The sequence below is a fragment of the Anabrus simplex genome, chromosome X (genome assembly GCF_040414725.1).
Source record: "Anabrus simplex isolate iqAnaSimp1 chromosome X, ASM4041472v1, whole genome shotgun sequence".
NCBI classification, from domain to species: domain Eukaryota; kingdom Metazoa; phylum Arthropoda; class Insecta; order Orthoptera; family Tettigoniidae; genus Anabrus; species Anabrus simplex.
In genome coordinates this window covers 90,473,366-90,491,143 of record NC_090279.1, presented here as the reverse complement: position 1 = coordinate 90,491,143, position 17,778 = coordinate 90,473,366, and the positions used below count along the sequence as shown (strand labels likewise).

General features: G+C 42.3%; 1 protein-coding gene across 1 annotated transcript in view; it reads left to right on the top strand.

Moving 5' to 3' along the window:
- The first annotated feature begins 4,253 nt into the window (after positions 1-4,253).
- LOC136886809 (hemolymph lipopolysaccharide-binding protein-like) overlaps positions 4,254-17,778 on the top strand; it is a 62,513-nt gene continuing 48,988 nt past the window's right edge. The window contains exon 1 of the mRNA XM_068230862.1: positions 4,254-4,269. Coding sequence (XP_068086963.1) covers positions 4,255-4,269 — 15 coding nt within the window. The 5' untranslated portion in view covers position 4,254. The remainder of the gene's footprint in view (positions 4,270-17,778) is intronic.

Sequence of the window (17,778 nt, the reverse complement as noted above, 5' to 3'; positions counted from 1 at the left end):
TCTAAAATGTAACTTTCTGCTGGCTAATGTAAAAAAAACATAAAATCTTCGACTGTAAATCGGGGATAGAGAGTGATGTACCCTCTGGAGCTCCCCTTCATCTTGGTTTGAGGTGACTACGTTTTGTAACTGTTTTTCTTCCTTTACGTAAGACATTAATTTATACTTATCCGAGTCACCTTAGTAGTTTGGGAGTAGCCCATGTTTCATCGGCCTAGTGCCCTTTAGGTTTTAAGAGTTCCTATCTAGGAGTGCAAGTACACGCCTCCATTCAATTTGTGTTTCGGGCCATTAACTTAACCTGTTCTTTTCCGCAAAGGCCCAATAGGTTGGGTACAAGATAACCCTGTTTCAAATTTGTAAGTTGTACCTTGCTGGCGAGTGATTGTAATTTTCGGATATTGCCTTGAATAGGCTAGAAGAAACGGAGAGCCTGTTAGCTCTTGTTCAATTTTGTGATTATAACGAGTGCCTCTGGAAGGTTAGACATTGTATTTTGGGAGCAAGTGCTCCATGAATTTGGGGGATTTCTGCCCTTGAGTAAATTTGTGCTCTTTGTAAATTTGAGCTCGTAGCTCAAGAAATGTAAAGCTCCTCTTCCTGCCCCGAGCCACACAACGGTTGTCTTGTGATTTACACAATGACTGGGTGTTTGAAGAATGAATTGAATTCCTGATGGCATGAAGGGTCTCAGCTGTCTTGTAGTGTCCCATGTTGAACTCTGAGACTGCCCTGAGTACACCTAGTTCAAGTTTTGACTTGGAAATGAATACTTCCTTCGGACACTTAGACCAAACCATACTGTGAAGTGACTCGTTGGCACCAGCACAACAACGTTGCAACATTTCATCTGAAGCCAGTCGCTGATATACTGGTGCAATCTTGGTTACAACAGATAGCCTAAGTTTGCAAGTCATTCGACTGTGACTGTCAACTGGTTTCCCCTCTGCCTGCTGTCTATTAAAGAAGCACCAAGAATCGACACCTTTGGGGCAAGTTATATGCTGAGGGTTGAGATCTGTTGACATGCAATGTCTAAGGGTAGAATAAATTGCTCTCTTCATTTTAGCCACATCTGGGATGTTGTTGACTATGGCATGTCTGAAATAATGCCCAAGCTTGGTCATGGTGGTTTCCGTCAAGCTGCCCTCTTTCCGCCCACCTAGTGTTTCACCCTTTGCCTTCCAATCTCTAACAGTATTGCGAAGAGCAGTGCCAAGGCGTTTTGATACATGATTAATGCACTCTTCCTTTACTATGGTGATACCTGGTCCATATACTCGAATCTGATTTAAATGAGCATGAGTCTTAGCATCCCCATCTGACAACATGGTAGTGTAGCGAACCCCTTGCCAAGTGATCTCCTCCACAGAATCTGTCCAATATCTCTTTCCATAGCGTTGGAGGACCCACAATAATTTTTTCACACTCACTAGAATTGTTATGACCTTCAGACCATATATCAAATTCTGAACTATGTTTCCCCAAGTCCCTTTCAGCTACCACACACTTCTGACAGTACTTTGACAGCACATGGTAATCTAGCACAATACCAGTCTGCATGTCAATAGCAAACCCTACTCCATAGTTGGATGTGTGACCACATTTATGCCAGCTGGCATCATATGATTAGCAAATATCTACATTGTCATTAGCTCCTTGAGCACTGCATACAACTTGTGCAGCCATATCAAGTACTTCTTTCCTCAGTAATTTGCCCTCATCATTCAAAAGTTTCAGAAGGGCTGAAAAAGGCCTAGGTCCTAAAGTGTTCATGCCACCAACAGAGAATTTTTCCAACTCTCGTTGACCCTTACCTAGAGTGCTAAATGTCTCAACCATAGCATTGTTCACATGGAAAGCAGGCCTCTGTGAATTATTATTTTTCACTCTTGGAGAACTATATACGTTTGCAGAAACATAATCACAAGTTCTGCATTTAACAATAATTTTAGAGGAAAAACCATGGCTCTCTCTAAACTGAATGAAAATTGATTTGGTTCGACACTCACCACATAGCAGTTCTTTCAGAAGTTCACTCCACACATCACTATGTACTAAGGTGTAATTTACAGGTGCAAAATTAGAACATTTAGAGGTAGGGTAAGAATCAGAAAATGAGTCGATTTTTCTTTCTGAAACAGTAATAACTGGAGGTGGTAAGGTTCTAGAATCAGGAACCTCCTCACTAGGCCTAAATGGAGCTGTACCTTGCTTTACCTCCTGATATTTCCTTGCAGAATATCTCAATTTTGCAGCCAGACTTCTACTGGAAGGGTGTTTCTTTCCTGACCTATAAGAATTTCTGGGCCCTTTATTCATCATAACACAGGATGTTTGCCTAACCAAACAATGTATATAATTACAAATATACCGGAAACAAAGCACTATCCCGTTAAATACACTGAATTAAAAATATTCACACTATATATACACAGTAAAATGAACTTAGGGTACTGCTTTTCACTGGATAAATAATTTTATCACTCAGGAATAAGATTTCTCGTGCAAACTGTATACAAATTAAAATAGGAACAGGCTTCCACAACGCGACTAGTATAAACACTAAGTAAAAAATGTAAACATAGAAGAGAAAATATGCAGCCTTGAAAATGCTCTTGTGTGACTAAAATAAATCTACTCTTGTTTTGCAACACATTTTTAGTTCCTTTTGTTGGACTAGTAAATTATTTCTTATTTTAGTAATTATTTTGACTATGAAGTAAACAAATGAAAGGAGTCTGCGTAGCTGAGTGTCTGTCGTCCTCGGAGGGAAATGTTTCGCGCAATATTCAAAATTCCGAACAAACAACTCAACAACAACGAAGACTGTGGCGTCTCAGTAAAAAGAGAGCGTGGACCGGACATGAAATCCCACGTGCTCTCCCTTTAAATAGCCACTGGGGAGGTTTAAAAATGGCGCTGGAAGGAAATTTATAACATTTTCTGGTAGAGGGAAGATGGAGCTATTTTTTAAACACAAAACTCAAAAAGTGATTTTTCGACACAAATTCCACAAATTTCAGTCATAATCCCCCTTAAAGCCCAAGGTGTCAAGGTTCTGAATCTTGAATTTTTTCACAATCTTGTTTTATGTTTGCTAGTTGTACCTGTATAGATTGTTAAATTTTGAGTTCTGAAAATAAAATCTTCAGTTTAAGTTCTAAATTCAATTCTTGACATTGTAGTTTAGACCCATTCACCCCAGCACCTTCTTTAACCTCTTTCTGCTCCACGGGTATCCCCGTATCAATAATAATAATAATAATAATAATAATAATAATAATAATAATAATAATAAGAAGAAGAAGAAGAAGAAGAAGAAGAATAATAATAATAATAATAATAAGAAGAATAATAATAAATCGAACCCTCCTCTGTTGCTGTGGTTGTTGTCATTTAAACGCGGCAGTCGCACCTCAAAAACCTCGCCGAGAATCTCGGAAATGACATCGTCAGGTGCATGGGTGACTTTTTGTGCGAACAAAATTAATTTAAACCCCGAGACGAATACAACGATCTAACTTAAATATATGAAAATGCTGTCAAGATTTATACACGTACAGGAAGCTTAAGAAAGTATTCACGTCTGTCGTAGCAACTGATATCAAGATTACAACCCTAGGTCTTCCCGTTTGATGCGACTGACCATTGTAATCACAGGCCCTTCCGTTTTACTTGTAATATTAGCTACTAAACTCCTCTTGTACCTCTTCCAGTTGATGTTCCATAAACAGGAAATCAAGTCTCCAACTTCTCGTGGAACATCGACTTGGTCGCCCTCGTACCTGAACAAAGACGCTGCTGGTTTAAGGTACCAATATTGTTGTGAGTCGCACTCTAGAACTCGTTAACAAGGCCACAAAACTGTTAATTTGGGAAAGAATGTCGATATTGTATAATTTTCTATCTCCTCTTCAGCTCGCTGGAGGCCCAGACAGTTATCGAACCAAACATAAAGTTAAACTAACTGCTACCTTATTATTGAATAAATGTAAGATTTGTGATCACAAAATGCAAGAGATTTGTTAAAATCTGGTATTTATTCATAGTTTTTTGTTACAGACTCGCACAGATAGTTTTTTTTGCGTGATAAATCTCCGCTCGGTTATCGGAATATGACGTCGAATGTTGGAGAGGTCATCCAGTCGGCCAACGAGCTGGCTGGATTCAGCATGCGGGACTTTCTTAACACTCAAGTCAATGAAATAAATACCAAGCCAGAGCTAAAGATACCACTAAGAACTCGTAAGGATGTCGCTTCTCTTGGTGAGTGTTTGTTTATTTCTCTATAGCTGATAACAAGGGGTCAAGGGTGAGTTGATGTCAGGCTTGGAGTGGACATTTTATAATAATAATAATAATAATAATAATAATAATAATAATAATAATAATAATAATAATAATAATAATAATAATAATAATAATAATAATAATAATAAGAGGACGCATCGTGGCCATGATCGTTAGGGCGTTGAAGTCTAAATCGCCCTGACAACGTGGTTAATCGGTTCGAGTCCCGTTGGTCGAAAGAACGTTCACCATCAGAATGTTAGCCGGCAGGGTAGGGGAATTGCTGGTATCCTATTTCTAATCGCTAGATAAGCCTTGATTAAATTCCAAACGTCTCTGCAGTGCTCATACGGAGTGAGGGCATATGACGCTGCTGCTGGCGATTCGACCGCCGGATGGAGACGTTAAGCCATGAGCAGTCTCCTTGCTGCTATTCGACAGGAGTAGGCGTAGGCTATGTGCCGGCACTGGGTCTCACCCTCTCCTCTCTAACTACCATATTCCATCTCATTAACTTTTCTGATAAGAAAGGGCATTCGGTCATAACAAAACCGCCTCGACAGATTCATCTCACCTGATACACGACCCGTAGAGGAAACGGTACAAGGGTTGGACAAATAATAATAATAATAATAATAATAATAATAATAATAATAATAATAATAATAATAATAATAATAATAATAATAATAATAATAATAATAATAATGGCGAATGTCCTCCGAGCAGGCCTGGGGTAGGCCTTATAGGCGACCTGCATGTCTCTGTGGATGCGGCTCCTACTTAAGAAGACATCACAAACACACGGCCCCCGATTAACCAATTAAGGTTAAAATCCCGACACGGCAGCTAATCGAACCCGGTACTTATTGTACCAAATCATTTCCCCACTTAAGGCTGAAATATCTCAATAGACTAGTGGAATTTTCACAGAATTTGAGTGGAATATTTGTGATTGATGAATGTTCAAACAAGGGAACGTGATGTAACACAAGATTGTGCTGTCTGTGGTGGAGATAAGTCGCAGGAGAGGGAAGAGAGGCTTTCAAGAGCTCATTTGCAGCAGGCACCAAGCTATATATTTACGTGCGGTCTCTCCACACGAGCAATAGAGGAGAGCAAAGAGAGGCTTACAGGAGTTCATTTGCAGCAGGCACCAAGCTATACAGTTAAGTGCGGTCTCTCCACACGAGCTATAGAGAGGCTTTCAGAAGCTCATTTGCAGCAGGCACCAAGCTATACAGTTAAGTACGGTCTCTCCACACGAGCAACAGAGGAGAGCAAAGAGAGACTTACAGGAGCTCATTGCAGCAGGCACCAAGCTATACAGTTAAGTGCGGTCTCTCCACACGAGCAATAGAGGAGAACAAAGAGAGGCTTACAGGAGCTCATTTGCAGCAGGTACCAACCTATACAGTTAAGTGCGGTCTCTCCACACGAGCAACAGAGGAGAGCAAAGAGAGACTTACAGGAGCTCATTGCAGCAGGCACCAAGCTATACAGTTAAGTGCGGTCTCTCCACACGAGCAATAGAGGAGAGCAAAGAGAGACTTACAGAAGCTCATTTGCAGCAGGCACCAAGCTATACAGTTAAGTGCGGTCTCTCCACACGAGCTATAGAGGAGAGCAGAGAGAGGCTTACAGGAGCTCATTTTCAGCAGGCACCAAGCTATACAGTTAAGTGCGGTCTCTCCACACGAGCTATAGAGAGGCTTTCAGAAGCTCATTTGCAGCAGGCACCAAGCTATACAGTTAAGTGCGGTCTCTCCACACGAGCTATAGAGAGGCTTTCAGAAGCTCATTTGCAGCAGGCACCAAGCTATACAGTTAAGTGCGGTCTCTCCACACGAGCAATAGGGGAGAGCAAAGAGAGACTTACAGGAGCTCATTTGCAGCAGGCACCAAGCTATACAGTTAAGTGCGGTCTCTCCATACGAGCAATAGAGGAGAGCAAAGAGAGGCGTACAGGAGCTCATTTGCAGCAGGCACCATGCTATACAGTTAAGTACGGTCTCTCCACACGAGCTATAGAGGAGAGCAGAGAGAGGCTTACAGAAGCTTATTTGCAGCAGGCACCAAGCTATACAGTTAAGTGCGGTCTCTCCACACGAGCTATAGAGGAGAGCAGAGAGAGGCTTACAGGAGCTCATTAGCAGCAGGCACCAAGCTATACAGTTAAGTGCGGTCTCTCCACACGAGAAATAGAGCAGAGCATAGCAAGGATTACAGGAGCTCATTTGCAGCAGGCACCAAGCTATACAGTTAAGTACGGTCTCTCCACACGAGCAACAGAGGAGAGCAAAGAGAGGCTTACAGAAGCTTATTTGCAGCAGGCACCAAGCTATACAGTTAAGTGCGGTCTCTCCACACGAGCTATAGAGGAGAGCAGAGAGAGGCTTACAGGAGCTCATTAGCAGCAGGCACCAAGCTATACAGTTAAGTGCGGTCTCTCCACACGAGAAATAGAGCAGAGCATAGCAAGGATTACAGGAGCTCATTTGCAGCAGGCACCAAGCTATACAGTTAAGTGCGGTCTCTCCACACGAGCTATAGAGGAGAGCAAAGAGAGACTTACAGGAGCTCATTTGCAGCAGGCACCAAGCTATACAGTTAAGTACGGTCTCTCCACACGAGCTATAGAGGAGAGCAAAGAGAGGCTTACAGGAGTTCATTAGCAGCAGGCACCAAGCTATACAGTTAAGTGCGGTCTCTCCACACGAGCAATAGGGGAGAGCAAAGAGAGACTTACAGGAGCTCATTGCAGCAGGCACCAAGCTATACAGTTAAGTGCGGTCTCTCCACACGAGCAATAGGGGAGAGCAAAGAGAGCGTTACAGGAGCTCATTTGCAGCAGGCACCAAGCTATACAGTTAAGTGCGGTCTCTCCACACGAGAAATAGAGGAGAACAAAGAGAGGCTTACAGGAGCTCATTTGCAGCAGGCACCAAGCTATACAGTTAAGTGCGGTCTCTCCACACGAGCAATAGAGGAGAACAAAGAGAGCCTTACAGGAGCTCATTTGCAGCAGGCACCAAGCTATACAGTTAAGTACGGTCTCTCCGCACGAGCAATAGGGGAGAGCAAAGAGAGACTTACAGGAGCTCATTTGCAGCAGGCACCAAGCTATACAGTTAAGTGCGGTCTCTCCACACGAGCTATAGAGGAGAGCAAAGAGAGGCTTACAGGAGCTCATTTGCAGCAGGCACCAAGCTATACAGTTAAGTGCGGTCTCTCCACACGAGCAATAGAGGAGAACAAAGAGAGGCTTACAGGAGCTCATTTGCAGCAGGCACCAAGCTATACAGTTAAGTGCGGTCTCTCCACACGAGCTATAGAGGAGAGCAAAGAGAGGCTTACAGGAGCTCATTTGCAGCAGGCACCAAGCTATACACTTAAGTGCGGTCTCTCCACACGAGCAATAGAGAAGAGCAAAAAGAGACTTTCAGGAGGTCATTTTCAGCAGGCACCAAGCTATACAGTTAAGTGCGGTCTCTCCACACGAGCAATAGAGAAGAGCAAAGAGAGACTTTCAGGAGCTCATTTGCAGCAGGCACCAAGCTATACAGTTAAGTGCGGTCTCTCCACACGAGCTATAGAGAGGCTTTCAGAAGCTCATTTGCAGCAGGCACCAAGCTATACAGTTAAGTGCGGTCTCTCCACACGAGCAATAGAGAAGAGCAAAGAGAGACTTTCAGGAGCTCATTTGCAGCAGGCACCAAGCTATACAGTTAAGTGCGGTCTCTCCACACGAGCTATAGAGAGGCTTTCAGAAGCTCATTTTCAGCAGGCACCAAGCTATACAGTTAAGTGCGGTCTCTCCACACGAGCAATAGAGAAGAGCAAAGAGAGACTTTCAGGAGCTCATTTGCAGCAGGCACCAAGCTATACAGTTAAGTGCGGTCTCTCCACACGAGCTATAGAGAGGCTTTCAGAAGCTCATTTTCAGCAGGCACCAAGCTATACAGTTAAGTGCGGTCTCTCCACACGAGCAATAGAGAAGAGCAAAGAGAGGCTTACAGGAGCTCATTTGCAGCAGGCACCAAGCTATACAGTTAAGTGCGGTCTCTCCACACGAGCTATAGAGAGGCTTTCAGAAGCTCATTTTCAGCAGGCACCAAGCTATACAGTTAAGTGCGGTCTCTCCACACGAGCAATAGAGAAGAGCAAAGAGAGACTTTCAGGAGCTCATTTGCAGCAGGCACCAAGCTATACAGTTAAGTGCGGTCTCTCCACACGAGCTATAGAGAGGCTTTCAGAAGCTCATTTGCAGCAGGCACCAAGCTATACAGTTAAGTGCGGTCTCTCCACACGAGCAATAGAGAAGAGCAAAGAGAGACTTTCAGGAGCTCATTTGCACTAGGCACCAAGCTATACAGTTAAGTGCGGTCTCTCCACACGAGCAATAGAGAAGAGCAAAGAGAGACTTACAGGAGCTCATTTGCAGCAGGCACCAAGCTATACAGTTAAGTGCGGTCTCTCCACACGAGCTATAGAGGAGAGCAAAGAGAGACTTACAGGAGCTCATTTGCAGCAGGCACCAAGCTATACAGTTAAGTGCGGTCTCTCCACACGAGCAATAGAGAAGAGCAAAAAGAGACTTTCAGGAGGTCATTTTCAGCAGGCACCAAGCTATACAGTTAAGTGCGGTCTCTCCACACGAGCAATAGGGGAGAGCAAAGAGAGACTTACAGGAGCTCATTGCAGCAGGCACCAAGCTATACAGTTAAGTGCGGTCTCTCCACACGAGCAATAGGGGAGAGCAAAGAGAGCGTTACAGGAGCTCATTTGCAGCAGGCACCAAGCTATACAGTTAAGTGCGGTCTCTCCACACGAGAAATAGAGGAGAACAAAGAGAGGCTTACAGGAGCTCATTTGCAGCAGGCACCAAGCTATACAGTTAAGTGCGGTCTCTCCACACGAGCAATAGAGGAGAACAAAGAGAGGCTTACAGGAGCTCATTTTCAGCAGGCACCAAGCTATACAGTTAAGTGCGGTCTCTCCACACGAGCAATAGAGAAGAGCAAAAAGAGACTTTCAGGAGGTCATTTTCAGCAGGCACCAAGCTATACAGTTAAGTGCGGTCTCTCCACACGAGCAATAGAGAAGAGCAAAGAGAGACTTTCAGGAGCTCATTTGCAGCAGGCACCATGCTATAGAGATATGTGCGGTCTCTCCACACGAGCTATAGAGGGACAATCCGTTATTGAGAGTACATTATTCTATGCAAGTAGTCATGATCGGTTCCACGCGTTTCCTCCCGTCTCATTGGACGCTCTGTCTGCCGGAATAATTAGCATTACACTGGATAGAGTCCTAGTGCCGTACCCGTCACTAAGAACTTTGTTTTGCTGTTGGCTGAACTGCTGTCGAAGATTCTTCTGCCAACACGTGCGGGGCCACCCAGGACCTTTTTTTCTTGATTTTCCCTTGTATAAATATTTTGAGGATGGCGCGTAATGACATGACCAGAGTAGTAGAGCTGCATATTTATATATTTCTATTCATCCTGGTCAATACAGTGGACCCGCATTTCAAATGCACCTAATCTTCTGACGATGGCTTTCCTCACACCACTTTCGACAAGATCTGCTGCATATCGTCAGCTTATTTCTACAGCAATCCTTCCTCACAGAATTGGCGTGTAAAGTGTGCTAAGAGGCCGCAGACCCAGGACTGTGATGGCGCTTAGGTCATGCAGACATAACACTTAAAACACTATCCCAGACATTTTCCATGTATAGAGTTATGTGTGTGTAATATGAGTGTCTGTGAAGTAATGTATTACAGCTCAGCTGTGCGTCTCCTTACTCCCAAGTCTTCCCAGCCCGAAGTTTCCAATATTTTCATTATATTTCTCCTTGTCAGAAGTCACCCAGGGCAAATCACGCTGCTCTCCTGTGGATCTTTCATGTTGTTCTTGAGTCAAGTAATCCTGGTGAGTCTCTCACACGCTGAACGTGTCTTACCAATAATTTATACGCCTCTGGTTTACATCCTTATTGCGACCCCTAAATATATGAAGAGATGTGTGAAGCTGACCTAGGTACTTGCAGTGAACCACATGTACTACTCGACACAGTAATTAATATACAAGGAAACACCGCTGTCCAGTGACATTGCCTTGCAGAATCCGCTCTTAATCATAATATGACCAGATAATGCTCCACCTGCTCCAATGTACTGGTTTTGCTTTCTTGAAATGTCGCCACCTATTCTAGTCCAATAGCCCTACCGCCCTGTTGATACGCCTTGCAACAGTAAATAGCGATGCAATCCATTGGGCCTCCTGAATATAAAATATCTGCTATATCTTGCTTGAGCCCTCACGGAAATGAATTTTCCTAAACACAAATTTTCTTCTATCAGAACAGTTTGAAATTTTGAAGATGTGTCCAATATAACCATAAAGAACACTTTCCTCAAATTCCGTGCCCCCCATGTCAAGCTGGGGATACTATAGAGACTCTGAATTAATTTGGTATATTTCCTTCATGCAAACAGCCAAGTAACTGGGAAAGTGCTCAGAGATAAATAGGTAGTTATATCCAACTTCGGCACATTTAGAGAATATGTATGGTAGAATACTAGAGAAAAAGTTGTAGGTATTACTGGCATTTATATTCTCTGCATCGAGATTGGGGCCTCTTAGAGTTGTATATGCTGTCACCTGTGTAAAATACCTTGAAACGACAGATATTCTAGTAGTTTGTCTTTCCGGGACAAATGTCCCTATCATCGGTTTTTTATTGCTCCTGTTGCTGAAAGCACATTATCATTCTGAAAGGAAACTGTTATTTGGAACTTGGGTAACCTATCGCCAGTCAGTTTTTCTTTGAATCATTCAGAAGTTATCAAATCTGTCAACAATTTAATCAGCTCTTAAATTATAAAATATGAAATAGGTTATCCAATCGAAATGCATAAAGATAAATCTTTCCAGAAACAGCAGCTGTTACCCTATTTAAAGAGTGAATTTTTGAGCTAAGTGTACTGATAGACGTGTGTGTGTATCATCTGACCGCGGATTAAGGGAGAGGAGGCGAGGCAGCAGCCTGAACATGAGGTAATTAACATACTAAGGCAGAACTTTAACTATGTGAATCTCGGGATTTTTCGATGTTTATACTAGGCATGTAATTGTTAGGGTAAGATTTATGTAGGGCTTATTCCCTGGTGTTTGATTTCCTTAATATAGAGAGGATAACCAGGTAAAACTAACCCCGTGCACCTCACGCTCTCTGCTCCGTGGAAGTAACTGCAATCAGTGTTCAGTGAGAGATTATCACTGGACGAGTTCCCCGCACAATAGTTACTTGGACTAGATGGGGCTGTAGTCTTACTCCGTTATAGAAATATAGGCCACCTCAGGAAGAAAGTGTAGCAAGGGATGTGAAATGGTTAGATTATTTAACACATACCTAGAACAAAGTTCATGAAGCTCTCATGATAATAATTAACAAGTAGTTAGGACAAAGTTCATGAAGCTCTCATGATGATAATTAACAAGTAGTTAGGACAAAGTTCATGAAGCTTGTCAGAATACATATAACTGCACAGGGAAACAGACGATTATACTACACAGGTAAATAGTAGTAGTATTAGTAGTATTTATTAATGAACAAAACAGGCGTTCAGCCCCGAATACACGTTCACAATAATAATAAATAAATAAATAAATAACTAATAACTAATAATAAACGCAGTCCAACCCAAGCCACCACCCTCCACCACATACAAAATAAAATGAAATGAACACCTCATCAGCCTGTTCTATGTTTACAATCTGCTGCTGGTGTTGCAACTTGCTGCTTGTTATCACTCACACGTACCCACTCATCACGCGACCTTCTTGCTTCAGCAATTCCATCACTTCTATTGTTCCTTGACCTACTCCAAAATAAGCTACACCAGCAACATTACACTATTGCATACCAAACCAGCCATGACACTAACATTGCATTCAATCTTTCAGATTCCACCTCCTATAGTACAAGTCTAAATAATAACAACAATATTCCGTCATAACATTCCAATCCATCATACCACAGCTTTTACCAAACAGCGTTAACATTGCTTCATATCATTTCAATCCGCCATAACACTCCATAATAAAATTACCTCTCCATCTCCCAAAAATTTCGACCATGGATAACAAATACCAATCACGCCTATACCAACACCTCTCCAACATCATACTCCTTCCTCCTCTCCATACAAACAAACCACAATTTACAAAATTGTAATAAAATCACCTCCCTCCAGCTCCAAAAATTCAATACTCATACCAGACACCAATACAATAATACTCTCTCCCAACTTCCACGAATTCGGCCGTAAATAAACCATCTCAATACCATACCATACATCACCCAATCATACATACTAAGCCTCCAATGCTTCCGACACCATATCTCAGCAATACAACACATACCAACACCTCTCCAACATCATATTTCTTCCTCCTCTCCATACAAACAAACCAAAATTTACACAATGACAATAAACTCACCTCTATCCAGCTCCAGAAATTAAATACTTATACCAGACATCAATACAATAATACCACCTCAACACTTTTCCAACACCACATTTACCACCACTCCTCCCACTCCAAATATCACAATAAATATATCACTTCACCATTACCACATCTCATCCTTCACCAATTATTTACCATCATAACCTAATGAAATTACAATGAATAACCAATACCAGTCACGCATATACCAACACCTTTTCAACATATTTCTTCCTCCTATACCACTTCTCCATTACCATATTTATACCACCACTCCTCCAACTCCACATATCAACAATAAATATACCACTTCACCATTGCCACATTTCAGCCTTCACAAATAATTACCATCATAACCTAATAAAATTACAATGAATAACAATTACTAACATATCATAAAACAAACAGACCATGCAATCCTGCCCTCTTACCCGACTCCACCTAACTAAGTACTCCGTCCCTATATTCCCTAATCCATTAGAATTTTAACATACTATCCCCTTCCCTTATACAGATAACTATTCCACCCCCCTATTCCCCTGCCCACCCTCTAACTCACTCTCCTTCATTTTACTCTCGCAGGCCTTTTTTGTCGCACAAAAATACCTGTTCAATTCACCCCCTTTTTCCCATTGTTTAATAATCCATCTCAGTATTGCGTTCTCATCTCCTCTCCCCAGTATTTCCCGATGCTCGGCACTCAAAAATCCATGTCTTAACCCCCTCGTTACCTCACAGTCTCTTAGCAAGTGAAACTCATCATTTACATCTCCACAAAGTACACACCTTGTCTTATCCCTGTCTTGTAACCAGCCTTTATTCCTTGGCAGACCTAAAAGCCACCACATCATCCCATATCGTTTTGACCTATCGACGTATCTAATATTCAACCCTGCTATCTCCTCTATTTTCGTCAAAACAGTCAGCGAATTTCTTAGTCTGCTTTCCCCCAATAATTTCTGCCTATGGATATCTCTAATTCTCCTTTCCAGTATTTTCATCCCTCTCACTTCTGTCTTTGACCAAACCTCCCCCCACAGGTGTCCTAATCCTATCCTCTCCAAATATCCCTTTATTTTTTCTAACCATCCACCCTTATACATGCTCTTAAATTGCTGTACATATGCTGCCTGTAAAACTCTCCCACCTTCCTGTCTTTTTAAATTCATCCAATATCTAACTATTCTTTTCACACCCTCTGATTCCAAATCCTCCCCACACATTAATTCCGCCCCTACATTTGCTGTACACCTCGGTAAGCCCATCACTAACTTGGCAAAACTACTAACAATCCTTCTTAGTTCCTCTCTTTTCTCATCCAGCCCCCAAACTTCTGCTCCGTATAATACCCTCCCCACGATTACCGACCTGAACACGAGTCTCAGTGTTTTGTAACTGATCCCCGGGTACTTGAGTAGCAAATTTCTGACTGAGGCTAAGGCTGCCAATCCTCTATATTTCATTCTTTTGATCTGGTCACTCCAAGTTCCTTTATCATTAAAAATAACTCCTAGATATTCCAGCTTCCTTACCTGTTCCAATCTTTCTCCCTGAATTACCCATTTCCCTTCTATCTTTCTTCTTTTGTTCACCTGTACTACCAATATTTTAGACTTATTTCCATTAATTTTCAATCCCCATTTCCTCGCAAATAGCATCACTGACTCTAAGGCCCTATTCATCGCCCCTGAAGTTAACGTCATCAATAACACATCATCCGCAAATATCAGTCCTGGCACTTCCAAACCATTAATTACTGGTACAGCCCAATTTTCTGCCCCAAACCCCTCTAAAATATCGTTGATAAATAAAATAAACAGTATGGGCGATAACTTGCATCCTTGTTTTAAACCCACCTTGGACTCTAATGGTCCACTCATTCTCCCTTCTCCCAATTTTACACAAAACCTGACGTCCCTATATATTCCTTCCACTGCCCTCAACATCTTCTCCGAAATCCCTAACCTACCTAATTTCTCTAGTAGGGCCTCTCTATTTACCTTATCAAAAGCTTTCTCAAAATCTATTGCTGCTACATAAACCGTACTTCTATCCATATTCTTATACTTTTCTAAAATAGTCTTTACTATCATTATATTATCCACTGTTCTTTTCTTTTTCCTAAATCCCCCTTGGTAATCTGTCAAAATTTCATTTTCTTCCGCCCACCCGCTTATTCTGTTCGCTAGCACCCCAGTATATATTTTACTCAAAGAATCCAACAGAGATATACCTCTATAACTGTTCACATTGTTCCTACTACCCTTTCCCTTGTATATAGGGCATATAATTCCTGTTTCCCATTCCCTAGGGTAATTTCCTCCCTCGAATATCCTATTGAATAGTTTCACCATGCCCTCTATCATTATCTCATTTTTACTGATTTCCTTCCAAAACTTATTATTTATACCATTACACCCCCCGGCCGACTTCGCTCTGGCTCTGCTTATCACTCCCCGGATTTCCTCTCTTGTGATTTCTTTATCCAAGTCATAAATTGCCACTCCCCTATTCCTCCAAATTACTTCTTCTCCCGAACCTCTCCATCTATCACCCCCCTTTTTTCCTAGTAATTCATCGAAGTGCCTGACCCATTGCACTTCCTCAATACTCGTTCTCTCCATATTCCTTCCACCCTTAATAATTCTATTAATCTTATCCCAGACTCTCTCAAAATTGTTAGTCTTGCAGTCATTATTTATGGCTTCCATTTGTTCCTCTAACCACGTCTTTTTTGTCTCAGAGATTTTCTTTTTATACTCCTTCCTCAATCTACAGAAAAACTCCCTTTCTTGGCTCCCACCTTTCCTTCTATATTCTCCTAACGCGTCCATCACCTTTCTCCGTAATCCTTCACACTCCCTATTAAACCATTCTTCTCCCTCTTTCTTATTTCCTTTTCTAGCTTTCACCTTCTGCGCTATCATCTTTATTGGATGTAGCAACAATTCCAAGGCTTTATCAGTATCATTCTCTTCTAACGCCCCTTCCCACCCATATTTCAGAAGATGTAGCTCCTCCTTTACTACCCTATTCCAATCCCGGCCCACCTTCTCTGTCCATTTGTACTTATTATAACCCCTCCCTCGTTTATCCTTTGTCTCATTTTCCTTCATTGTACACTTCTCTTCCTCTCTTTTCAGCATAACCCTCACCGGGAAATGGTGTGACTCAATCCAATCTCCTATTTCCATACTTACAACTTCCTCAATCATCCCTTCCGAGCTCAAAACCATATCTATCACACTACCCCCTTTCTCCGTAACATATGTCAATTTCCCCGTCCTGTCGCCCTCTATCCACCCATTCAGAATATACAAGTTTCCCACAGCACACATCTCTAGGAGCTTCTCTCCATAACTATTTGTAATTTTGTCCTCACTCCTTCTGCTTTCCAACAAACACATTCCATCCTCCCTACTATAAACTGGGCTCTGTTCTCCTATTCTCGCGTTCCAATCCCCAAATAACAACATATCCTCCTCCCCTGGATACATTCCCCTTATCCTACCAATATCCACCAATAACTCTTCAAAAAAATATTTATTTGCATATTCTGAATTACTAGGGTGGCAGTAAACAAAAGCTAGATTTATTTTCTTCCTCCATCCCTCTCTCCCTCCCAAATTCAATCTCAGCCATATGGTTTCCATCATATCGGTCTCTATATCCTCTACTCTTTCACTAATTTCTTCCCTAATTAGAACTATCATCCCTCCTGGTGCTCGTCCCTTATTCCTCTCTTTTCTTCTATATTTATATTTTATCTCAAACCCCTTCCATGCAATCTCCCTCCCTGTTTCCAACCACGTCTCCAAGAGTGCCACAACATCGAAACTTTCAATTACTTCCCTAACTTTCTTGTTTCCTAATTTGCTCCTTACTCCTTCAATATTCACACATCCTATCTTCCAATATTGTTATAACTTTCCCTCCCTCCCTTCTAGGTCTCCCCCTCTATTCTTACTTCTAGTATTTATCGACCTCTCTCCCTCTGTATCCTCCATCCCTTTACGTACTTTTCCCCATATGTCTTTTAAGCTCTTACTCCTGACTTTACTCATAATTTTTTTACCTTCTTGTCGATCTGTCTCCTCTTGACCTTTCTTGTTCACTACACCACTGCACCCTGCACTCACCCTTTCTTGCTGCTCACCCCCACTCTCCCCCTCACTATTTTGGACTTCTGAATCCACCTCCCTTTGTCCTTTCTTGCTCACTGCACCTCTACACTCTCCTCTCCCAGTTTCTTGCGGCCCACTCTCACCGTCCACTTCACTATCTTGGTCTTCTGTCTCCCGGCTGCACTGCCCATTCTCTTCCGAGATGCCCTGCTCTCCTGCCACGTCCCTCCTCCTCTTCTTTTCTTCTTTCTTCTTCCCATCTTGCCTTGTCCTCTCACCACTCTCAGCCCTCTCGTTTTCGTCCATTTCCTTTAGCTTAGTCACTGAATGAACTCTGACCCATCGCCCGTTTGTCACCTCCAACCTCAGACCTCTTATTCGGGCCTTTAGCCCCTGGTTCCTCGCTCTCCATAGGTGCCTATTCAAGATCTTCGCGTTTTCACTTCCTTCTCTTCCCATGTCTCCTTTCACCCCTATTTTCCGCCCTTGTAAATTCTTGCTGTTCCTTAACACAGAATCTGCCATTAAGGTTGAGAACAATTTAACCCTAATTGGCCTCCGACCTTTGATTTTACCAACTCTCTCTACATCATCAATGTCTACCTCACTAAAGTTTATCTTCATAACATCACGTATAGCTTCCACCACCTTAAATATCAGCTCAAACTTGCTCTCTCTCGCCCCTTCCTCAATTCCATATATAAATATGGCTTTTTTCAATCTCTCCTGCCTGTACCCCTCCGCTTCTTTCTTCAACTTCATCACCTCATCTTTCAGATGTTTCACTTCCCCTCTCAATAACTCGATTTCTTTCTCGTTATTGACCACTCTCCTGCTCGATTC